General features: G+C 42.8%; 1 protein-coding gene across 2 annotated transcripts in view; it reads right to left on the reverse strand.

Annotated features, from left to right (window-relative positions):
• ACTR3B (actin related protein 3B) overlaps positions 1-26,595 on the reverse strand; it is a 73,756-nt gene that overhangs the window by 23,690 nt on the left and 23,471 nt on the right. The window contains exons 2-6 of one of the 2 annotated variants that reach the window (XM_004594394.3): positions 23,458-23,513; positions 11,166-11,290; positions 10,197-10,307; positions 3,531-3,626; positions 995-1,102 (exon numbers count right to left, since the gene is read on the reverse strand). In XM_004594394.3, coding sequence (XP_004594451.1) covers positions 995-1,102; positions 3,531-3,626; positions 10,197-10,307; positions 11,166-11,290; positions 23,458-23,513 — 496 coding nt within the window. The remainder of the gene's footprint in view (positions 1-994; positions 1,103-3,530; positions 3,627-10,196; positions 10,308-11,165; positions 11,291-23,457; positions 23,514-26,595) is intronic. The other variant, XM_058681331.1, reaches the window with a different exon arrangement.

The following is a 26,595-nucleotide window of genomic DNA, read 5'->3' on the forward strand; positions in this document are numbered from 1 at the left end:
TCCTGGCTCCAAGTTCCAGGCTCAGGCCAGCCCAGCCCCTGCAGGCACGCAGTGAGTGCACGCACAAATGGGGGAGCTTTTGTCTGTCTCTCACCCTCTCTCTTTCATTAAAAAAAAAAATCCAATTTGCAGTTTTCAAAGAAAGTGTATACATAAACATGCTCATGTATTCCTATGCAAGAAGAAAAGTCAAAGTGGCTACTGGCAAGAGGCACTGGGGGAGGATGATCAGGAATGAGCCTGACTTTCCACTCAGTATCTCCTTCCCTTCAATGCCACTTCACCAAAAATAGTTTAAAAGAATTTATTTTAAATAATCCATTAAGCCAAAAGATGCTCTCTTTAAACTTGAATGAGAAATCATTCCTCTAATATCTCGAAAATTAAACCAAAACATGATGTTGCAAAGTCTTCCAAAAGTCTAAACTATTACATCTCCTTAATTCTTAAATAAATTTCTAATAATAATAATAGTAATAATCCGGGCAGGCATTGTGGTACAGCAGCTGAAACTACATCTTGGAACACCCACACTCCCTAGCAGAACAGCTGGTTTGCTACCTTGGTCTCTGCTCCTAGCTTCAGCCCGGCCCAGCCCCAGCTGTGATGCTCATTCCGAGTGTGAACCAATAGATGGAAAAATTTCTCTCTCTCTCTCTCTCTCTCTCTCTCTCTCTCTCTCTGTTTCTCTCTCTCTCTCCTTCCTCTTCCCTTCCCTCTCTCCCTCTTTCCCTCTCCCTGAATTACTCTGTTTTTCAAACCCTCTGCCTGGATGACACTTGGCTCCTGAGGTCATGCCTGTGGGGGTCACACTGTCCACCACGGACATCATGACTTTACAATGGCCATCGTTTTCCACTTTTCTCACATATCTGACTTTCTCAACCACTAGACCTTTCCTAAATTAAACAAGGGCCTATTTATTTTACTTTTCTTACTTACCTCCAATCAGATGGCAAGCCTAAGGGAGCTAGGTATGAACTCTTGTGCTTACCACTGGGATGACATGCGTGACGCCGTCCCCACTGTCAATGACTATCCCTGTCAAGGTGCGTTCACCAACTTGTCGGGATGTCCAAGAGGCTGCTAAGGCCAGCACTGCCTGGAGAAGAGACAGAACCGCTAGTAAAACAGGCAACTCCGTTCAAAGCGCGGAGCCTACAGGTGCTCGGGGATGATCAACAAACTCCTACTTTTCCCTATCACCCATCACCCCCACCAAATTTCGTTCCAACTTGCGCAACTTAACATACAAACTTTTAAACTCTAGGAGCTAAATTTTCAATAAAAAATTCTCAAGCTTTACAAAGAAAATCCAAAATTAGAAGACTAAATTCTAATCCACTACTTCCCAAAGTGGGGCCAGACAGCTGCTGTAGAACTTTCTGTGAAGGTCTCCCACTCAGAAATTCCAATCAAGGAGATCTAGAAAAGGGGGCTTCATCCAGGAGCAACTGTGCCCCACTCAGGGGACAGCTGGAACTACTTGTGTCATTTTTTATCACCACTCTTGTAAAGAGAGGGGCACCTAATGGGGGTCTTTAGTGCACAGTCCAGGGCTATTGCCGAGTACGCTGCAATGCACAGGGTAGTCCCACCACAAAGAACTATCCAACATTTAGCACAGAGCTTGGAAAATCCTGATCTAAAAGGAAGGCTGTACACAATCTGTAGTTTCAAACACTCCCTAGGAGTGAGTCTGATGCACCGACCACTCTGAGAACCACTGGGACATTGGTTTTTTTGTGATGATGATTATTATTACTATTATTATTTACTGTTGAATTTTCAGGTACAATTGCATAGGGTCTGGGATTTCCCTCCCCCTCCCCAAATTTCCACCCCCAACTGATTTTCCCCATATTATTACAAGTATAATCCTTCATAAGCAATCATAAGTCCAGCAGTCTGTTAATTGTGTCCTGACAGTGCTGGTACAGACAATGTCAGAGAATCCAGCATCCTATTGTCTAGCTATGTCCAACAATTTCATTGGGAGTCTATCGTTGATTTGGAAGTAGAGATGCATACTACATTGTATCTTCACATCTGGATATGATAGTCTCTATTATGCTGTCACCACACATTCCCTTAAATGAGAAGCCACGAAACAAAGTCAACAACAAAGGGAATGAAGTTCAAACAAACAAACAAACAAAAAACCTCACAGCACCATGGAATCAAACAATATGCCACTGAATAACCAATGCACCGATAAAGAAATGAAAAATAAAACACAAAATCCTCTTGGGTAAAATGATGCTACTGTACGATGCAAGAGCCAGAGAAGAATTTAACGAGAAAGAAATATTTGGAAGGAATGAAAATAAAAATAAAAACATCACAACACACAGGTTGCAGCAAAAACAATTTGTATGAAGTCTGCCTTATATCAGAGAGAACATAGGGTATTCATCCTTTCGGGGCTGACTTATTTCACTGAGCATAATGGTCTCTAGTCGGGACCTTCTAGTTGCAAATGGTAGAATTTCATTCTTTTTAATGGCTGAGTAGTATTTCACGGAGTAGATGTACCACAGTTTCTTTAACCGCTCCTCTTTGGACGGACATCCGGATTGTTTCCATGTCTTTGCTATTGTAGATTGTGCTGCTGTAAATATAGGATTACAGATCCCTTTCTCATATGCAGATTTTATTTCCTATGGATATATTTCTAGGAATGGGATAGCTGGATCATGTGGCAGGTTTATTTGTACTTCTCTAAGCACCCTCCATACAGGGGCACTGGTTTTTAAAGTCTCTCCCCATCCCATGGAACATAATCTGTGGCTAACTAAACTTGGAAGTGGTGGAATAAATTCTGAGTCATGTCCTACTAATATATACTGAATTACCATGAGAAGGCTACAGAGTGCAGTGCCTCCCAAATCTACTTTTCTATGGAACCCCTGCTCCTTTTTTAAAGCAGGTCTTATCATCATACAGAAAACATTTGGGAAGCACCCATCTAATTTATAATTCTCAAAATTATAACCAATTCCATTGAATAAGGTACCAGACATATAACAACCAAAAACAATAAAAAAAAAAAAAAACCCTCAAACCAAGTACAAATGTCTTCAAAAGCAGTTTTTCCAAGCTCATGGAACCACAGGATCTCTCAGAAACAAAAAAGTACAGTGGGATTAATAAGGAGAAACTTTGTAAAGGTACTTATTCATTTTTATTTTCAACAGACTCTACAGTAAACAGCAGAAGCCAAACACAGAACCACAGCTGGATCTACCGTTTCACTTAGAAAGAAGTAAGTTAGACATAAATGCATGGAAAAAGAACCACACAGTCCAGTATCAGTCATACAAATATAGACGTGCAAGTCAAGGGACCTGTTTCCAGCTCTGATTCTGTTCACAACTGAGCACAGGGTGGCGGGAGTGTCCGGGAGACTAAGAAAAGCAAATAGACACACCACTATCTCATGACAAGGGTATTTTGGAACACAGCTAAGGTTATTTGAGAATCACAAAAAACAACTTGTTTTTTGTTTTGTTTTGTTTTGTTTTGTTTACCTGAACTGCAATGTAGAGTCCTGGGACATTGAATGACTCAAACATAATTTCTGCAAGGTATTCTCTGTTTTCTGGAGTGTTCAGGGGAGGTTCTGTCTGTAAGAAAACATTGACCATATTTAGTATTTCATGAATAACATTAGACTCACAATAAAAGTTAAAGAAACAGATTTTGGCTAGGCTATTACACAACTTATGATCACAGAAACTAATTAAAGAAATTTGGTTATGGGTCTTTAAGGTGCAAGAGTGAAGAGCTCCCTGAAGGTTTCTGCTCCTATCATTCACCCAAAACAAGAACAAGGAGAAAAAAATCAACTCTGAGACCATAACACATAAACACTCTGAAAGTGAACAGCCCCGTGGCAGGTTGTAAAGGGCAGTGGAAACAGAGCCAGGATGAGTGATGACATCCCAGACAAGAGTCACACAAGCTTAGGACAACAAACACAAAACATTAAAAGAGAAGGGGACCAGCACTGAGGCTAAGCTGCCACCTTTGACACCTGTACCCTGTACCCCGGAGCACTGCCCCGATTTCCCGCTGCTCTGTCTCTAATCCAGTTCTGTGTTAATGCATCAAAGAAAGCAGCTGAAGATGGTCCATGTGCTTGGAACCCTACCCAGTGTGGGAGAACCAGACTGACTTTCAGGCTCCTGGCTTCAGTCACTTGTAGTTACTTGGGGAGTGAACCAGTACGTGGAAAATCTCTCGGCCAGGCCTGCCGTCGCCTCCTGCGTTCTTGCCAGGGCAATTCAGAACAGTTTGAGGCTTTGCCCCACTCCATCCAGAGCGAGGCTATAGAACTTTCAGACAATCACCTGTCCTTTCCCTGGGTCTCGCACTAGGTGCGCTGTTGGATGTGGCACACAGTTAAAACCAAGTTCTCACGATGGCCATGTGTCACAATATTTCCCTTGAGAGGATTACAGAGGGAGAGGTCTTCCATCTGCCGCTTTGCTCCACAAATGGCCGCTCTGGCCAGAGCTGAGTGATTCAAAACCAAGAGTTTCTTTCAGGTCTCCCATGTGGCGGCAGGGTCCCAAGGCTTTGGACTATTCTCTATTGCTTTCCCAGCCACAGGCAGGTTGCTGGGTGGGAAGTGGAGCAGCTGGGACTCGCAATTGCCCTTCAGTACTGTGCCCTTAAAAGCTTCTGGAAAGTTGAAGCGAGGAGGTTCCATGGGACAGTTGAAGTGGGAAGGCTGAGCCCTGGGCTCCCCATGCTGCGGATGTCCGCAGTGAGACAAGCAAAGAGAACTGGCTCCCTAGGGCACAGCCTGCCCTGAAGCTGGTGGAGGTGTGGGGGGACTGGCCCTGGGGCCTGGGTGCCGGGGTCTCCTTGAGATGGTTTCAGTTCTGACCCTGACAGGGCGCCCAAGGTCAGAGTCAGGTGCAGGCAGGGCAGGGCTTCCTGTGGACTCTGTCTCTTCAGTCCAGGAACTCATGCTGAGTGCCCGGACCTGCTCCTGGGGGCCACTTCATGAGACACTTGCGGAGCGTGAGGGGTGCAGAAAGCACATGTTCTCTCGTGAGCTCTGAGGAAAGGCAGCTCTGACATCTGCAGCTGCTCTGCTCTGGGTCCCCGTCCCAGAGCATGGCGCGAGGCTCTGTCATTCCTCAGTGTCCGGCAGTGATCATCTAGGGATGCCAGAGCTGGAAGAGATGCGAGGGGCTGCTACATGGAGCCTGCACGCAGGCCTCCGGGGTATGTCCATGGCACAGAGGCTGAGACCTCCCTGCGGTGACACAGTGGGTTAAGGCTGCTGCCTGCAATGCTGACATCCTATAGGAACACCAATTAAAGTTCTGTTCCACTTGCCTCGTGGCTCCCGGCTAACGTGCCTGGGGAAAGAGAAGCAAATGGCCCCAAGTCCTTGGGTCCCTGACCCTCATGTGAGGGACCCAGAAAGAGTTTCTGGTCTTACATCTGCAGTCATCAAGAGAACTATTTATTAATTAAGCTGCAAAAAACCATTAAGAAAGATCCACTTCAAAAAAGTGACTGAGACCATAAATTTTATATTATGTGGGAGGTTTGAACCATAATGCAAACAAAATTTTTAAAATAAGACACACCCCACATTGGAGTTCCTGGCTTCAACACCTGACTTCAGCTCCTGACTCCAGTCACCTGTCACGCAGACCCTGGGAAGCAACATGCAATGACTCAAAAACGCGCATCTGTCTCAGAGAGCAGATACAGCTCCAGATCCCTGGCTTTACCCTGGTCCAGCATTGACTATCATCCTTCAACGGAAGGAAATTCTGACAAAAGTTACAACATCGACTAATCCAGAATACTCTATAAGTTAAATAAGCCAATCACAAAAAGACAAATAATATAGGACTATACTTACTTAATGAACCAAGCAGTGGTCAAATTCATAGAGACAAAAAGTGGAAGGGCAGTTGCCAGAGGGGAACCCAGAGGGGATACAGGGTCAGCTATATGGCACAGTGGATTAATACACTACTAGCAACACTAGCGTCCCATATGAGGTCCAGTTCAAGAGTTCAAGTCCAAGCTGCTCCACTTCCAATCCAGCTCCCTACCAATGAATCAGGAAAAGTAGCAGAAGATGGCCCAAGTCCCTGGGTCCCTGCCACACAAATGGAGTCTGTGGCTCATAGCTTCAGCCTGGCCCAGCCTTGGATGTTGCAGCCCACTGTAGAGTAGATCAACAGATGGAAAATCTTTGTCTCTCCCTCTCTATAACTTTGCCCTTCAAATAAATAAATACATCATTTAAAAAAATGAGGAGTAAACAAGGAGACGCTTTTTAATAGGGATGGAGTTTTCATTTGGGAAAATGAGAAAGTTTTGGAAACAGGTGGTTACACCACAAAGTGAATGTACAAAAATGCTTCCAAAATTCATGGAAAATATAATTAAGTTTATTTTGGTGTAAGAAATGTCCATGTATATCCTTTTTTCATAATACACATTTTCCATGAACTTTGTGACAATTCCTCTACTTCGCTGTCACTAAACCATACATTGATTATATATGGTTATCAAAGCTTTAAGATTTATTTTTCAAAATTTATTTTTACTGATGTAAAGGGCAGAACAATAGAAAGAGATCAACAGACAGAAGAGGGCTCCTCCATGTGTTGGTTTATTTCCCTAATGTCCACAACAGCCAGGACTAGGCCGAGGTAAAGAGCTGGAAACCCAGTCTGGGTCTCCCGGACGGATGGCCGGGAGCCAAGCACTTGAGCTGGTTCCCAGGGTGCCCCGGAGCAGGAAGCGGGCTCGAGATACCAGGAGGCTGGGTTTGAAGCTGTTCACTCCGAGAAAGGATGCGGGCATCCCAAATGGTGGCTTAACCTGGCACACCACAGTGCCCACTCCTCAATTTTTCACTTCACTAAATCAATGAAACAATTTACAGAGCCACAATCTGAACTTTACACAGAGATTTCAAGATAATTATGGATTCATATATTCTTCTCTAAAAGCTCAAGGACAATGTATTTGATCTTGGATAATCGAAGTGCTCTGAACCAACCCTAAACATGTAAACGTTACTGACTCCACATGAGCATCTGCAGCACTGAGCTGCTTCTTTCCAGGCTCTTCACCTGTGCGGCCTCGTAACCCTCAGACCATGCCATGCACAAGAGTAAACTCTCCTTTATTCTCTCTCAAGTAAGTTTTTCTAACACCTCAGATCTCAAGCAAGCAAATTAATACTAACCTACTCTTCAATCTAAAATTGAATCTCCCAGCTCCTTCATCTAACTACTAACCCTAGTCACCAAGACCCACCACTTCCACCTCCTGTGTAGCTCTAGCACATATTCTAGAACTTGATCCTAGCCAACACCATGTGTTCCACTAACTGACAGGAGACAAGCCTGTTAGCACACAATGACGAAGCTGAACATGAGAGCAGACAAATAACCAAGCGACTAACAAAAACAAGCCTGTCCACTTTCTGCTTGAGGGCTGACTCTACTTCCCCAGGTCATCTCAATTTCCACACACTCTCCAAGTGTGATCAGACTGCTAGACAAGGATAGCTGAATCACAGTGTGCTCTCCACAAGGCTCTGTACTGAAGCAGTAAGTAAAAGCCACCTGCTGGTACAGACACAAGCTCCCCCCTGCTGAAGAGGAATTCATTTTCTCACACTTACTGAGAATTGTTGTCTTCGTCTCTTATAAGGACCCTTCCAGAGAGAATCCCACAGTGGTTATGACTGCAGCTTTCACCTGACACCATTTTAAGAATCCTACAAAAGCTGTAACTCCCCTTGCATCCACTGTTCCTCTTGTTCAGGCACTCACCCTCTCTCCCCAGAGTATTATAAAGACTGTGTATCAGCCTTGCCCGTCTCTATTCTCTCTAAAATAGAAACCTGCAATGGCTGCCTGACACTTTCCCCAGCCACTCACTTGACTCTCCAGTTGTGTTAGCTGGTTCTTCCTGCTGCTAGTCACTAGTCGCTAGCAAGTGGCTGCTTGAGTGTTCTCACACAATTAATTTTCAAAAAGTTTGAAAAAATCTTAAGTTATAACTCAATGTTCACTTTAGAATACAACTCTATAAAATATATGACTCTTCTGAATTCTGAGCAATTCAGTATTGAAGAGTGTGACTCCCATTTGCCAGTAGTTGAGTCTTTGAGCCTCCGAGAAAACCTTAGGTGCTAATGAGTTCATTGTCATTCTGCAGGCAGTTCTCTGAGAGGCTCTTAAAGCCCTTCCCAGTGCTTCAGTTCAAGCAAGCATCTCCCACTTACTTTCTTTCATTCAGTCTTACCTATTCCAGAAACTGACAAGTCAGGACATAACCCAGCAGGACATTTACCATTCTATCACTCTTCAACACATCATGCAAAGAACTGACTCACAGAATCCAAAATACAATATTTGTAATACCAAACTTCTTATTTTGTAATAATAAACTGGATTACTTTTGAAAATTGACTATACCCATTTTCAGCAAATAAATTTTTCCATGTTTACACTGGAAGTGACTGTGTTTTACTAGCTTCTATTTGTCACCTACATATTTTAAAAAAGAAAATTCTCTTAGTAAAAATATTTTGTAGGCTATATGTTCCAGTAGCCTGCATCATTCCATGGGCCTGAAGGTCAACTGTCCCTTTAAGTAGAACAAGAACTCCCGGCACAGTAAGGTGCAGCAGACAGAAGCAGCAGCTGGGCATGGTGCCTGGTCCTAAAACCCAATCCAACAGGTAGTTTTGTGACACGCCTGAGATGGGAAAATGCCAAATCTGACAGGTGGGAATCTGTGACTTGTTTTGGCTATAAAGAAAAAGCTACTCATACACACTGTCAGTTTTTTGGCTCCTTTATTTTACATAAACCATTCTAGACGAACAGAAGAGAAGTAACATAGAGTGGCCTATAAAAGTCATATATGGCCATTCTAATTGTGGAAAAAATAGCCAAGGAAAAAACATCAGTACACCTTCAAGAGCTTGTTGTAGTAACTGTTAAATGTATATATTCCATTGACTTATTAGTCTTGCAGCGAGCATATTTTTAGAACCAGGTAATTATAAGTAACACTTCACAGTCTAACATTAGAGTTAAGTAAGTGGATCTCTGACAATTTGATAATGCATTTACAAGGGAAATTATGCAGGTTTTAAAATGCAGCCCTTGCTACATGAGAATGCTTTCAATAAAGCGTTGTGTACATGCAATTAATTTTAACTTAAAAAGAATATCTCATGGAAGGAAACAAGAAATGTAGAGTAGAAAATCAGAATAGATCTCACAGTCAAGAGATGTTTCTTCCTATTACTCTAATATTTTGTTTCAACAAGATCAATTAAGCACGGTTTTCAGGGTCCCAAACTCAGTTCAGTTTTACTCACCACTAACTTTAAACCATGGTGGGGCAGGGAGCAGATAATACTTTGACTTTGCTGTGCTACTGTACGTCACAATAATCACAGTGGCCATCTGACTACTGTAAAGATATTTAAGTGGACACCTGGTGTCTGGCCTGTTTACAACTTACCCTCCTCCCAGAGTCCAGGTGATCAGCCACAGCCCCCTCCCAGCCCCAGGGAGGGATTCTAGATCATCTAAAACACTCCAGGTAATTCCACTCCACCTATTCCTGCCCAGGTTAAGCCGCAGCACTTGGAGAAAATCTGCTGGAAAGCTGTGGAGAAAGGATTTCTAAAACCTCAGAAAGTGATGTGCAAGGAAAACCCTCTGTGAAGTAGGAACTTTGGCAACTATCCTGGAGCCTGAGAGAAACCAACAGAAAAGGTCAAGTTCACACACTAGAATGTCTCCCCAGGCCCATCGCTAAATGGCTAGAAATATTTCATTCTCTGGTTCACTCCTCAAATGCCCCACGATGACCAGGACACAATGACCAAGACCCAGGCAGGAAGCCAGGAAAGCATCGTAGGTCTCCCACATGGACCACAGGGGCCCAAGCACTGCCGCCCAGATGCAGAAAGGAGCTGGATCTAAGCACTCCATTATGGGATGCAGAGTCTCAAGCAGCATCTTAACCACTGCGCCAAACTCTTCCCCACAGCAAATATCTTAGAAGGAATTAAAAACTGTCTAGGAAAAAAAAAAACTGTTTAGGAAAGAGTATCTTGAGTTTAAAATATCAGCAGTTTGAAATCTGTATAAATATATTTCTTAATTCCAACTACTCACCATCAAGAAATAATGGTCTTCAGGCTCGGCGCGAAGATATTTAAAAACTACTTGTTCCATGAACCTTTCCATCAGATCCCAGTCTTCAATGATTCCATGTCGTATTGGCCACTGAAGGAAGAGAAACCAACATGTGTTCAGGCTTTACTTCATGACAATAAGAACAGTTTAACAGCAGTACAGAAGAGACTATGTGTTCCTAGAGAATGAACGTCTCCTAGGGCAAGTCATTCAGAAATCCTTCATTCAGAAATACCCCTATTATATTTACCTTACTCAAGAGGAAGAGCGACAGAGGCAGAGGCGGCAGGCAGAGCTCCCATCTGATAGTTTACGCCCAAAAATACCCCCAACAGACAAAACGGGTTCTGAACAAAGCCTCAAATCTAAGTCTCCCACGTAAGTGGCAAGCAAGGGATGTAGTGATGTGTGCCATTCCCTGCTGCCTCCTAGATCCTTCACTGGACGTGCAGTGCGTCCTGTAGTCAGGAGCTACAGCCCGCCAACAAACTCAGACACTGATATGGCACAAGGGCTTTTTAACCACTATGCCGTATACCTGTCTCATACCCCGAAAAACTACCACCATCATATCAATTTTAATAATAATAATAATAATAATAATAATAATATATCCCAGAAAATGGAAATTGAGACTAGGCATTAAAACACCCAAGTACCACCTCGGAGTGACCTGGGTTCCATTCCCAGCTCCAGCTCCTGACTTCAGCTTCCTGTGAAAGTAAACCCTGGGAGGCAGTGAGTAATGACTCAAGTAATTGAGTTCCTGCCAGCTCCAGAGACCTAGACTGCATTCCAGTTCCTGACTGGCTCTGGCCCCACTGCAACCACTGCAGGCACTTGGACAATAGACCAGCTCCCCTCCAAATAATGCATCACTTTGCATTTTCCATTCTACTGCTCTGTTTCTGGTTCTACAGCAAGAAGAAATTCCTGGCAGGGGCTTACCTTTGTAGCATACGTAGGTTTATCAATGGCTTCATCCCCTATGAAAAAATCAAGGTCATCAACTCCCCTCAACACTCTCCTCTGGGCTTGGTCGACTACCTTTGCTGACTCCCTGATGGCAATACCTTAAAAAAAAAAAAAAAAAAGCACAAAGATTTCCATCACTATTCACATTTATCTGATTGACCAAAGTTCATGATAATATAATCCCTGCGTGTGTGTGTGTGTGTATTATAATGTCAGGGCTTTATCTGGGGTCAAAATAGTATTCACAGAAAACAAATGGTCGCTGAGCACATAAAATAATACAGGAATGTTATTAAATGCCAGAATTATTATGGTACAAAGCAATTCATTGACCTGCTTTTAATGTTGACATAACCTATATTACTACTCTCAATTTCACCCGAAAAAAAATCTCTTACGATAATAATGAGTATTCATGGATTACATAAGTTCTAATTTTAATATACAGTATGGAAGGGGATGCTGTTGAAGAGGAGACTAAAGCAAAAAGCAATGCCTATATGCTCTTATGTCATTAAAGTTCAACATCTAACAGTTTAAAAATACAAATTTAATCTTGTTATAGAACAAAAACCAAGTTGTGATTTCCCATTAAAAGGAAAGCTAGACTACGGACTGATGTCTACTGTAAACAGTAAAGTACAGTAAGCTGTACAACAGAACAATCTAACATGTAAATGGCTTTATGAAACATTACCTTAATAGCTGAGAGTATACTTAACTATAAACAACCACATAAAATTTAGCTCTAGCATTTAGCAACTGATGAAGCAAAGCAAGTCTCACAAAGACTGGATTTTCCATTCAGATTCCCACTCCCACCCCTCATCACACTCTGAACTCCTGTAAACTTATGACCCACCATCAGGGCTCAGCACACGCTTCCCCGGAGGCATTCCTTGATAGTCTGGAGTCTGGACCATGTTTATGATGCTTCCATAGGCCTTTCCATATTTCCAGTAAGGCATTTTTCAGGATGAATTATACATGTTTATAATCTATTAATTAGACTACAGACTTCTTAGGGTCAGATATAGTAAATCTTATATTGTTTCTCTAGTCATAGGCACACATGTCAAAAAAACTAATAGCTTATATGAGAATATTTCAAAAATTCAGAGAAATAAAACATTAGCTTCTTGTGGTGCAACTAACTTCGCAGTCCGTGCATAATCAATAGTAGGCATTTTCCACCAACTTTCTGAAGATCTTTTGCATTTTTCTTTTATTTGTAATACTGTCTACATGGCTGAGAGGGAAGCACGCCCCCGTGGGCCTCTGATTAGGGTCAATCCTCTGTATTTCAGAAGTCTTAGTGTTTCCTTTTGTACACTGTTTCAAGTAATCCTCACAAGCTTAATGGAAGGTAAGTTCTTTATTTCCAATTTACCAAAGTGCAGGCTTAAACAACTACGACACCTGATCTAGAGGAGTGGAGATCTGCATTTAAGCAGTTCACTGAGTATAAGGCATCAGAGAAAGAGTTGATATTCTAGATGCAAGTAGTGTCGCACAGCACATTAAGCCACCACCTGCAATGCCAGCGTCCCATGAGTGTCAGTTGGAACCCTGGCCTTCTGGACTTCTGCTCCACCTCCGTTACCATGCCTGGGAAGGCAGCGGGGGACGACCTGAGAGCCCTGGCCCCTGCTGTCTACATGCACACTCAGTTGGAGTTGCAGGCTCCTGCTTCTGGCCCGGCCCGGCCCAGCCCAGTCGTTGTATCCAGTTGTGAAGGAAACCAGGGGATGGAAGATCTGTTTCTCTGTCTCTTCCTCTCTATAGCAGTCACTTTCAAATATAGAAATGATATATATATTTTTTTAAAAATTAAAATTTGGGCCTGGTGTGGTAGCCTAGTGGCTAAAGTCCCTGCTTTACATGCACTGGGATCCCATATGGGTGTAGTTTATGTGCCAGTGGCCCCACTTCCCATCCAGCTCCCTGCTTGTGGCCTGGGAAAGCAGTTGACCACAGCCCAAGGCCTTGGGACCCTGCAGCTGTGTGGGATCCACAGGAGGCTCCTGGCTTCAGACTGGCGCAGCACCGGCCATTGTGGCCAACTGGGGAGTGAATCAGCAGAAGAAACATCTTCCTCTCTGTCTCTCCACCTCTCTGTATTTTAAGAGAGTGAAATAATGTTTATGACATGAATGAACTACTTTTGATAGTCTAGTCAGCTTTACGTCTCCCTATGTAGCTTCCTGTGAGGAAAGAGTCTATACACACCTTGTGGCTACATAAACCTCAGATTCAATACAAGCTAGCTGACCAAAACAGAACCAATGCTGAGGTCCAGAATTCTCACCTCTGTAACAGGTGCAATGCCACCTCCCCGACAGGGACATGAAAATGAAATGTCATAGGTGTATGAGGCGTTTAGCAGAGAACCTGATGCATAGTAGTAGCCAGTAAATGACACCTGCACTAAATTAGAGATCTAAACTGTGATTGGTGAACACTGAGGAAGTGTGTTTAGACCAGACCATCACAGAGAGAAGCTGGGAGACACTATAGAAATATGCTTAGCTAGAACTTCCACTCCTAAAAATTCAAGCTAAAGAAACAAAGAGTAATTAAAGACATATATACAAAATGATACTCTTTGTAGAATTTTAATTAGCAACAATGGGGGGATTTAAATCATCTAAGTCAGCGATTAAATCATCTAAGTCAGCGATTAATAAATAAATCCTACCATAGCCTTAAAAAAAAAAAGGCTAAGAAGTAGTCTTCCAGAATAATACTGCAAGTTTTCAAAAAGTTCATGGAGAGGCCAGCAGTGTGACCCTGCAGGTGAAGCCACGATTTGCAGCAACAGTATCCCAAATGGACATCGACTGGAGTCCTGGCTGCTCTACTTCTGATCCAGCTCCCTGCCAATGTGCCTGGAAAAGCAGCAGATGGGTCCCTGCACCCACAGGAGAGACCTATAAGAGGCTCCTGATTCCCGGCTTCAGCCTTAATGAGTTCCAGTGGTTGCAGCCATTTGGGGAGTGAACCAGTGGATAGCCAATAATGTGTGTGTGTGTGTGTGTGTCCCTCTAATTCTGCCTTTCACATAAACAAATCTGTATTTTAGAAAAAAAATAATAAAGGAAAACTATGCATGAATTTCAGAATATTTTGCATAAAGACACCTCTAATTCTATTTTTCCAAAAACTTTTTGAAGTACCCTACAATGCACAACATCAATTCAAACTAACAAATTTGCAGAGCTGTATACATACTTAATATGAATTCATAAGATGCTAGCCCAAGCACTTGACACAGGTTAGGACTTGGCGACATAATTACAGGTGATTTGGGGCTGGTGTTCTGGTGCCATCTATGATACCAAGTCCGTGAGTGCTTCAAGTCCTGAATGTTCCACTTCAGATCCAACTCCCTGCCTATGCACCTGGCAGAGCAGCAGAGGATGGCCCACGTCCTTGGGGTCCCTGCATCCTTGTGGGAGATCAGAAGTGAGTGAATGAACCATTTGTCTTTCTGTCTCTGTTTGTGCCTCTCCATAACTCTGCCTTTGAAATAAATAAATCTTCAAAATAGAAAAAAGAATACAGATGATTTATGCTTCCCTTTACTGAACACACTGGCTTTACAACTATGAAAAAGAAAGAGTAAAATTAAAAGCTAACATTGCTTATCAGCTAAAGTATTATCCTGTTACATCTCAAATTCATTTATCCTCAGCATATTATATCCAAATTGAAAGCTCTCAAGATAGGACAAGCTACAAATCTGCCTTTAAAATAATTTCAAAAAATCAGTAAGTATATGCAATTATCTCTAAAAATAGATTCCCTGGGCTGGCATGGTGGCATAGCAAGCTAACCCTCTACCTGTTGTGCCAGCAACCACACTGGTACCACATCATGTGCCAGCTGCTCCACTTCTGATCCAGCTACCCACAGGGCCTAGAAAAGCAGAGGAGAATGGTTCATGTTGTTGGGCCCTTGCACCCACATGGGAGACCTGGAGGAAGCTCCTGGCCTCAGACTGGCCCAGCTTTGGCCATTTCAATCATTTGGGGAATGATCCAACAGATGAAATCTATCACCCTCTGTCTCCCTCTCCCTCTCTTGCTCCACCCTTCCTTCCTTCTCTCCCTCCCTGTAACTCTCACTTTCAAGTCAAAACAAATAAATCTCTTTTGAAAAAAGTGGATTGCCTGAAACCCCAAATCTATGTACAAATGAAGAATAACATAAAAGTGAATTGAAACCTTTTTCTAAGAAAGGCATCTTAAAATAACAGGGAGAAAAGAAAAAGGTACAGGAGCAAAATCACTCTGAAACTTTCAACTTGGGGCCAGTATGATGGCTCAACTGGCTAATCCTCTACCTGCAAGTACCAGCATCCCATATGGGCACCAGTTCTTGTCCCGGCTGCTCCACTTCCAATTCAGCTTCCTGCTTGTAGCCTGGGAAAGCAGAGGAGGATTGTCCAAAGCCTTGGGACTCTGCACCCACATGGGAGACCCAGGGCAGGCTCCTGGCTTCTGGCTTTAGATCAGCTCAGTTTTGGCAATTGTGGCCAGCTATCTGAGGAGTGAACCAGCAGATGGAAGATCTTTCTGTCTGTCCTTCTCTCTATCTCTCGTTCTCTCTGTAAAATGTACCTTTCCTAATAAAAATAAATCTTAAAAAAGAAAAAACGTAGCACAAATCTCCAGGACTTAAGGAAGCAGGAGTGATGTGGAAGTGCTAGGCTCGGAGCCTGGAGACAGCCCAGGACCAGAGTGAAGAGTACTCTGAAGTGCTGGGGCTGAGATCGGGCTATAGAGTCTGGCAGGCCATAACTGGCTAAGGCAATCCACAGAAATAAAAAAAGGTTATCTCTGAAAACTGACCAGACATACGATGCATAACATGGCTTGCAACAGACCTCAAAAACCCTCATAAAATGTGTACCAGTACAGGTGAAACAGATTCTGTCCTCTGGGAGAAATTATGCTGAAGTATGTATGAACTTAGAATTAAACTGCCAAAAATCAATAAATATAATAAACTTAAAAGCTCTGAATATGCCAATTAAAACATATGGACAGGGCCCAGTGCAGTAGCCTAGCGACTAAATCCTCCCCTTGCATGCACTGGTATCCCATATGGGCGCCAGTTTATGTCCTGGCAGCTTCACTTTCAATCCAGCTCCCTGCTTGTGGCCTGGGAAACCAGTAGAGGACGGTCCAAACCCTTGGGACCCTGCACCTGCGTGGGAGACCCAGAGGATGTTCCTGGCTCCTGGCTTTGCATCAGCTCAGCTCCAGCTGTTCCAGCCAGTTGGGGAGTTAGCCAACAGACAGAAGATCTTTTTCTCTGTTTCTCCTTCTCTCTGTGTATCTGCCTTTCCAACAAAAATAAATTTAAAAAAAAAAGATATGAACACTGGCAGATATAAAAAATATCTGCTGTAGGGGCCCGGCACGGTAGCCTAGAGGCTAAAGTACTCTCTTTGAACATGCCAGGATCCCATATGGGTGCCGGTTCTAATCCTGGGAGCCCCACTTCCCATTCAGCTCCCTGCTTGTGGCCTGGGAAAGCAGTTGAGGACGGCCAGTTCCTGACTCCTGGCTTCAGGCTTCGGAATGGCTCAGCACCGGCCGTTGCAGCCACTTGGGGAGTGAATCATTGGACAGAAGATCTCTCTGCCTCTCCTCTCTGTATATCTGACTTTGTAATATAAATCTTTAATATATATATATATATATATATATATATATATATCTGCTGTATGCAAGAATCTTTCTTCAAATTCAAAATATGCAGAGGTTCAGAATAAAAAGATGTAAGGAGAAATGATCAGTTCTTATGCTCTTCTCAAGAAAAGTAGACCCTTAAGCAAAGAAAATTTTCTGGTAGACAGTGATATTATTTAATGTCAACTCATCAAGAAGACTCAGCTGCAAAGCTGAAGCAGACACTGGAAGGAGAAATAGGCCCTGGACAGCCCTGTATTCTGTGACCAGCCTCGCACACCTCCAACGCTGCTCTCTGAATGATTCACAGAACAAGTAAGCAGAAAAGAGCCATTTTTCCCAAGAACTCAATGATATCATCAACCTAATGGATTTAATCAACATTTATTTACTTAGAACATCCTACCTCCCCCCAAAAGAAAAAAAAAAACACAATATGCATTGTTTTCAAGTGCCCTGGAACTTACAACAAAAATAAACTTTATCCAGGACCATAAACAAATCTCAGATGTTTTCTGAATTACAGTGTTACTCAGAAATCAACAACAGAAATATAAAATTCCCAAGGCCTTGGAAACTAAACATCACAGTTCTAAATAATTCATCAGTCAAAGAGGAAATCTCAGAGAACCTATAAATTACAAAAACAGGAAAAAATGAAAAAATACCAAAATGTGTAAAACACAATTGAAGCAGTGGCAAGAGCTAGAATTTTGACACAAAATGCTTACATTAACAAAGAAGAAAAGTTTCAAATCAATAGTCTGTTCTAGGCAGGCACTGAGTGAAGCAGATTAAGCTTCATCTTATTGTGTTGGCATCCCACATGGGAGCACAGGTTCAAACCCCAACTATTCTGCTTCCCATCTAGCTTCCTGCTAATGCACTTGAGAAGGCAAGGTGGCCATTGGCAAATCCAGATGGAGTTCTTGGATCCTAACTTCAATGCAGTCCAGCCCTCCTGACCATTGCAAGTATTTGTGGCGTGAACCACAGATGGAAGATCTGAATATATTAATCTCTCTTTTCCCCACTCCTTTCCCTCTCAAGTACATGAAAATAAATTTTTTTGAAAAAGAATAGGAGGTCAGTGTTCTGATGCAGTAGGTTAAGCTACTACCTGTGAAACCGACATCCCACATCTTGGCTGCTCTGCTCTGAACCAGCTCCCTGCTAACGCACCTGGGAGAGCACTGGAAGACGGTCCAGGTGCTTGGGGTCCTGCCAATCACATGCGGGCCCAGGGTAAAGATGCTGGCTCCTGGGGTCAGCCTGGCCCAGCCCTGACTGCTGAGGCCATATGGGAGTAAACCAGCAGCTCCCAGATCTCACTGACGCACTCTCACTCTCTCCCAAATATTTGAAAATCTGATTTATCAAATCTTATACAAATCTTATACATGGTGGAGAAAGACCCCATTGAAGAGAAAATAACAAGCCACAGACTTAGAGGAGTTATTACAAAATACCTATCAGACAAAGAGGTTCATATCTAGTATATTTTTTAAACTACCTTTTAAAAGATTTATTTATTTGAAAGGCAGAGTTTCAAAGAAAGAGACAGAGAGATCATCTGTTGGCCATCTGAGCACTGAGCCATCCTCCACTGCATTCCCAGGCACATTAGCAGGGAGCTGGATTCTAAGCGGAGCAGCCAGGACTCAAATCAGCACCCGTATGGGATGCTGGCAATACAAGACACCACAGGACCAGCCCTCATTTACAGTATTTTTGGAACTCGACAGTAAATATATAAACAATCAAATTATAAAATGACAAAAGATATACGAAGATATTTCATGAGAAAGGATATGTAGATGGGAAATAAGCATATAAAAAGATGTTCGGCATCACTAGCCACTGGGAAACGAAAATACAGACCATGATAAAAAATGACTACATAACTGCTTAAACAGCTAGAATAAAAAATATATATATAACAATCTTAAATGCTGGCAAGGATATAGCAAAACTAGATTTGTGGGAATACAAAATTGTTCAGCCACAACAGAAAATTCTCTGAAGAACTAACATAAGCTTACCATACAACCAGTTGCACTACTCAATGTTTATCCCAGAAACGTAAAAACAGGTCTACACAGAAACCTACACAAACTTGCTCATAGCAGATTTATTTATAAGGCTAAAAGCCAGAAACAACCAAAATGTCCCTCAATAACATAAATACCACTAAGCAATAAGAACATGATATTGATATACGCAACAATTGAGCCAGATCTTGAGGGAGTCATGCTGAGTTAGAATTAATCTGTGTAATATGGGTGGCAGAGCCATCAAAAAGTTTATGGTAAATGTAGATTACATAAGAACTAAGATAATTTGTACCAAAATAGACATTACTTTTGCTAAATTTTATTCCTCTACTTATTTTAAAGGCAAAGTGACAGAACAAGAGAGGGAGAGACAGATCTCTTCAACTCACTGATTCACTAAAGGCCAAAGTCAGGAACACTACCCAAGTGTCCCACGTGGACGGCAAGGACCAAGAGACCTGGAGATCATGTGCTCCCGTCCCAGAAGCGTTAGCAGACAGCTGGATCCAAAGTGGAGTCCCCTATCTCAAATGTCCTGATTCTTTCTGATACATCCTTTTCTACTGATGTGGTCAGCACATCACACATTCCTCTGATTCCCAAGAGTCTCCAACCAATTTAAATTATCTGATTTAATTAATTTATTTATTTAAGCAATTTAACTTATTTAATCTAATAAATAACAAAATAAATAAATAAATAAATAAATAAATAACAAAAAAAAAAGGTGGGAAAAAACCTTTCAAAGAAATTCTTCAGTTTCAACAGCCCAGGCACAGGCAAAACTTGGGATGGGTCCTGGTGCCTCTCTAGTTCCAAGAGCCAGGTCCCTCTAAGAGGCCCTTAGACAGCATTGAACAATCCCATTCTGCAAAAACATTTTCTAATAGAAAGGAGCAGCATTTAACCTAGCAGCTAAGATGTCTTAGTTCCACATCAGGGAACGCTTTGACTCCTTACTCCAGATTCCCAACAATGCAGACCCTGGGAGATAGGAATGATGGCTCAAGGAAATGGGTCCCGGTCACCCATGTAGAAGACCTAGATAGTATTCCTAGGTCCTGGCCTAGTTGCGACCTGGCTTCATCCTAGTCATTGCTAGCACCTAAAAAGCAAATCACCAAATGCAAATTCCAGCTACCTGATGTCTCTCTTGTCTCTCCCTCTCTGCTTCTCATTTTTTTTTTAATTCTAAAAACATGTAAGTATATATCCCTGGGTCCAGCACCGTGGCATAGCAAGCTAACACTCTGCCTTTGGCACCACCATCCCATATGGATACCAATTTGAGTCCTGAAAGCTCTTCTTTTGATCCAGCTCTCTGTTAATGGCTTGGGAAGCCAGTGGAGGATGACCCAAAAGCCTGGGGACCCTGCACTCGCATGGGAGACCAGGAAGAAGCTCCTGGCCCCTGGCTTTGGATCTGCTCAGCTCTGACTGTTGCAGCCACTTGGGGAGCAGACAAATCTCTCTCACTCGCTCTCATTCTGCCTTACAAATAATAGATAAATACACAAATCCTTAAGAAGACATTTTAAAGTCCTTTACTGGGTCAGGATCATGGCATTAAGGATAAGCTGCCACGTGGGCTGCCCATATCCCATACTGGAGTGCTAGTGGAAGTCTCAACTACTACACTTGCAATAGAGCTTCATGCTAGTACACCTGGGAAGGCAGAGATGATGGCCCAAACACTCTGGTCCCTGTTATTTACACGGAAGATCCAGATGGAGCCTCAGGGGCTTGGGCTCAGGCTGGGCTTAGCCCCAGTTCTTGTGGGCATTTGTGGAGTTAGCCAACAAATGGAGGATACCTCTCTCTCCCTTGCTTTCTACCTTTCAAATCAATATATATTTACACACACACACACACACACACACACACACACACACACACAGTTAAGTCCTTCATTACAAAGTCCCTTGCTCTGCATTTCCAACCACATCTCCTGCCTCTCTGCCCTACTCTGCTAACATTAGCTGTGCTTATACTTCATACACACCCACTGTGAGCAGCCTCTGCCTCCAGCACTCACCACATGCCTACACACGCACATGCCCCATCCTCCTTTTCTCTTCTGAAGCAACTTCAGCTTCTATGTTCATAACTTTGTCTTGTGATGGGCTCTCCAAAACCAGAAAAACGCTCTTATTTCCAGTGCCAAGAAAAGCAGTAGGTCACCCCTCAAAGGAAACCAAGACACTCTATCCCAATGCCTTCACTTCCGCCCAAACACCTTCTAGCATTACCTCCAGGTAAGCCTTACCTCCGGGAACCTCTCAAACTGCACCAGATTCAGTCAGCAGCGTAACTCTTCTTTTACTCCCACCGCTCTGATGTTTCCATCATCTTTTCAGCTTCCGTGACTGCTAAGGTTCTGACAGTGAATGAAATCCTGCTAATAACTATATTTAATACCCCTCCCTATCAGTGATGACAGGTTCAACAGGCATCGAACTAAATGCCACTGACAGTTTTAAATGCCAGCATGTTAAAGCAAAAGGTGCAAGGTCAGTCGTTTCTAACTGTTGCACTTCAGAAGGTTAGATTCTGATCTTCAGCTTTGAAAAGACAGAAGGTCTAATTTATCAACTCCAATGAAACGACCAAGTTCTAGGGTGCTCACATTAATAGATTTACAAAAGACTTGATTCATCCTACCGAATGCCAAATGTTATGGCCTAGATCACATTCCCACAAAATTCCTATGTTGAAATTCTAACCCCTAAAGTGACTGCATTTGGAGATAGGATGTTTAGGGAGGTGATTAAGGTTACACGCTGTCATAGGGGTGGAGTCCTAATCTGACAGAGTGGTAGCCCTGAAAGAGAAGGAAGAAATGAAGAGTCCTCTCCCTCACCCCACTGCACCCTTACGGAGAAGCCATGTGAGCACACCACCAGATTGTGGCCCAGTGCAAACTCACCCAGAAACTCTCCCAGCACCTTGAATTCTGACTTCAAGCCTCCAGAACTGCTGGGGCACTGACTGTGGTGCAGTAGGTGGGCTCTGCTACCACACGGGCACTGACTTCTCACATGAGTCCCTGGGATCTAGTCACAGCCACTCGGTGCTTCTGATGTGGCCTAGCTCTTGACGCTGGCCTCTCTGTGTCTCTCTCTCTTTTCTCTCTACAGCCCTGTGTGTGTGTGTGTGTGTGTGTGTGTGTGCGTGTATGTCACTCTGCCTTTCAAACAAATACATAGCCCTGAAAAAACAAATGGAGATAAAATAAATTTCTGTGATGCAGGCAGTCCTGTCTGTTCTGCTCTGACAGCCCCGCAGACAAATATTCTAATTTATGAATATTAAATGAATACACAACAGACCACTCACATCTGTCATTAGGACAACTCATTCAGAGCATCAAAGTGTTTAGATTTAGAAAATCAAATTCAGGGTCAGTTACCCAGGAAGCAAGAAAGTAGAATGAGATAAGACAAGGAAGCTGGAATACAGTTTCTAGCACTTATTAGATAAGACATCTGCCATCCTTTAAATAAATATTAATCAAATTTCTTCCCTTTGGGCTTTCTTCTTACATATTTATTTTATTTTTATTTGAAAGGCAGATTTACAACAAAAGGACAGAGAAAGAAGGATATTCCATACATTGGTTCGCTCCCCAATTTGTCCAACAACTGGAGCTGAGCCGATTTGAAGCTAGGAGCTTCTTCCAGGGTTCCCAAGGACTTGAGCCATCCTCGACTGCTTTCCCAGGCCACAAGCAGGGAACTTGATGGGAACTGGAGCTGCCGGGTCTTGACCCAGTGCAGATGTAAGATGCCAGTATCACAGGTGGCATCTTAATCCATTATGGCACAGAAGTCACTCACTTCACGCTTACACACCTTACTCTTAGTCAAACTGATCCCCAATAATTAGCTAGCATGTAGTTTCTGAGAAGAGTTCCACTGTATGAAAAGTTGACCGACCTTGGGGAAATGCTTCTGGGAAATAGAGGGCAGTAGGATAAGTTTCCACCAAAACGCAAGGACACCATTTTTAAAGCCCAGTGATTAGAAATTAAACAAAAGCAGAACACTTCTAAACAAAATAAAAACAGTCCTGAACCCTCTCATTTATATGTACATAGAAACATACACACACACACAAAATTCTTCCCATAGAGTAACTAGTACAACACAATTTAGCCCATGAAAATGCTTATCCAATAACTTTTAAAATTAAAAGTTAATCTTAAGGAAACCGATCTGTTCAGATATATAGGACCAAAAGTAAAGTCCTCATTAACCATCTAAGCTGGAAGTTCAATGTCAGCTATAAACGGCTATTTCAGAAAGGAATTAGAGAGTTAGAAGTTGGGGGAAGGTGGGAGAGTGGGTATATATAACATCTACCCTCAGAGTACAAATAAGTACTATTTCCCAATAGGTAGAACAAACTTCTAAAGGAAGATGATAAGCAAATTAATATACTTGAGAAACAGAATGTTTAGAACAATTGTGAGAAACACAATCCTTTAGAAACGCAAGGGTGAACTTTACTTACATGAAGGAATAATGAACTGGGGCTCAGTGTTGCCTGCGTAGCCAAGCTTGGTATACCTAAAAGCACAAAGTCATCAACACATATTTAGATGACAACAGTCTTGTCTATATTCCACTAGTGTCTAAGTTTCCCAAGTTCTAAAATAGCAAACCTGAGAATATTCCCAGAAATTACTGAAAAGAAATTGTGATCTCTGACAACCAAACATTAATTTCAAAAAACAAAGTTATACAAACTTCAAATATATTTGTTCCTATACTTGATCTTAGCCAAAAGGCCAAGAAGCGATTATATTTGTTCCTAATGGAAAAAATAAGCAGGCATATCCTAGCACAAAATTTTACATTTGTGTATTACTAGTAACCTTAAAAAGAGCTTTCACATTCTTTTAATCTTCACAAAAATTCTGTGGGAACAGGTATTATCACATTTTGCAGAAGAAAACACCTGAGCCACCGAGAAGGTAATTAGGCTACCCAAGCCCAAAAAGAGAGCAAACTGCACTGAGAGAACGCAAGTCCAGAGGTGCAAGCCAAGCCCAAAGCTGACTCTCCAGAAGGAACGTTTACTTCCCAAACTTCCTGAACTTTGGGGGGGGGGGGAGAGGAGGGTAAAAAATGATTACATAATTTGCTTAAATGTCATGGCATATGTCTAGAAACAGCTACTGCCATCTCCCGAGAATCATCTGACAGGAGCATCTCTTTATCATCTCATTGCAGAAGGAGCCCATTTTCTGTCAAGACGCTCTGGGTGAGAGATTCCAAAAGTCTTAACTAAAACAAATGCCAAAATACTACTATCTGTTCCAAAAGCACTTGCTAATCTCCTAAATATAAAAGGGGGAGAGCGGGAAAAAAAAAACCCCTCCTACCATCTGCTGGAAATGAGGAGTTGAAAAGCAGTAAGTAAACTGAAAAAACTCCTGAGTTCTTCCTTTCTTATTAAGAACAACGCTAACTAATAGTAAGCCATCATTTGGTAGCAATGCATACGATGAATAAAAATATTTCCTACCAGTGTTGAAAGTAATTTTTAATTTTACAAATTATTTCAAGATGCTTAATGCTAAATTTTTCACTGCAGTACTAGTTCCAAACGCCAATAAATTAATTTTATGACTTCAACCTATCTTACCATATGCTAACTTTACCATTTCAATATACAATCAATGGGTAAGGTCTTGAAAAACAAAGATCAAATTAGCTCTCATTAGATCACACCTTTCTGTTCATCCTCAGTGGGATCCGAGTTCTTCCTACCACAAGAGCAGGGCCTAAGCATCTTCCCTGGGTCCTTTGAGACAACATGCTTCTGAAGCTCTCCCAAGCTCCACGGGCCACACAGCTGGGAAACAGAAGCAGCTAAATGAACTCACAAGTTTCCCCTCCACAGGCACAGACCAAGAAAGGAAATTAAAAACTGACTCAGAACCAAGGATGTTAAGAGTCAACTTAGTGGTAATGCTGCTAATTAGGCTGTGCCCATCCTATACTGCAATGTTGGGTTCAATCCCTAGCTCTTGTCTCCGCAGCTGCCTGTTAATGTGGCTACAGGATGACAGCAGTGATGAATCAAGCAGTTGGGTCCCCATCACTCATGAGGGAAAGCTAGATTTGGTTCCCAGCTACTGTAGGCATTTGTTGAGGGTGGACCAGTGAACAACAGTATTCACTCTGGCTTGCTCACTTGATCCCATCCCAGATCATACTCAAATTGACCATTACTCTAGAATATTCTAGAATATTCAAGACAATAAAGTATATAAACCAGGAGTGGGCAGCAATTACGACTCTATTAGGGATGCTCACAACCCATGCTGAAATACTCGTGAGCCCTTCCTTTGTTTCTTATCCACCTTCCTGCCATTGCATTCGGGGAGACAGCAGATGAAGGTCCAAGCACCTGAGTCCCTGACAGCCACACGGGGCAGCCCTGATAGTTTCTGGGTTATTGGTTTCAGCCCAGCTGCTGCAGGCACTTAGGAAATGAACCAGTAAACAGATATCATTCACTTTCTCATTCTGTCTTTCAAAAAACTTTAAAACAAACGTAAGCTGAATTATTGCCTTAATGCTAAAAAGGAACAATCTAATAAGAAAGCCAAAAAGCATTAAAGTGATCAAATCTGTAGGGTCTTTTTTTTTTTCTTAAGAAAAAAGAACAAAAGATACATAGCAAGAGAAGGGACCCACCTGCTGGTGAAGAGACTGGAAGTTTTCTGCCCTTTGTGATCCCGCCTTGATGGCTTGACTGTAGGCTGTGTGGATTCTAGGCCTGACACCCAGCAGGACACCTGGCAGGTCACGTAGGCAGACCACTCCTCAGGAAGGAGGTACCTGGTGTTTGATAAGATCCACCGCCCTATAGCTCATCGATTTGTACTTTTTGAAAGTTGCTTGCTTCAAACCCACCAATAGAAGCCTGCTAAATCATGACTGTATAATTAATAGCCTGACATGTATAAAAACTGGGGAGCTTGGGCTGTTGGGGTCTCTTCCTCTCTCTCTGGCTCATGGGCCTGCTGCGGATCCTGCAGCGGCTGCCCCTCCCCCGCCCGGCCATGCTGGGCTGGGGGAGGTGGCTGGGAGACCTAGGTTAGTTTCAATAAACCACTTTTATGCCTTAGCACCGGCTTCAGACTTGATGATTATCTGGGGATTTCAGAAACCGGCACAACACTGGCTCACTGCCAGGATGCCTGCATGGCCAGGGCTGGGCTGAAGCCAGAGCGGCAGGGGGCTGGAAACTCGTCCTGGTCACTCGTAAGGGTGGGAGCAACCCAGTTCCTTCAAGCCATCACATTTGCTGTCCAGGGTTGGCACCAGCCAGCAGCTAAGGTCAAGAGCCAGACAAAGGCATGGAAACAGATACTCCCATGCAGGCCTTTTAACCACCAAGTTAGACACTGACCTGAAAATCTGTGTTTTAACAAGCCACATCATCCACTGTCCAAAATCATCAAGTACCTTGCCCTTACGTCAACCCATCTTCACACATAGTGAGGGTGTTGGTCAGGTGATGATCCTCTTCAGGATCATGTCCCTACCTCCTGGCACAGAACCTAGCACATGGCAGATATTCCGTGAAGAGCTGAGACGCAAGCAAAGGTGATCACTGTCAAACCGCTGAGCAAAG

Source organism: Ochotona princeps, chromosome 25 (assembly GCF_030435755.1).
Source record: "Ochotona princeps isolate mOchPri1 chromosome 25, mOchPri1.hap1, whole genome shotgun sequence".
NCBI lineage: Eukaryota > Metazoa > Chordata > Mammalia > Lagomorpha > Ochotonidae > Ochotona > Ochotona princeps.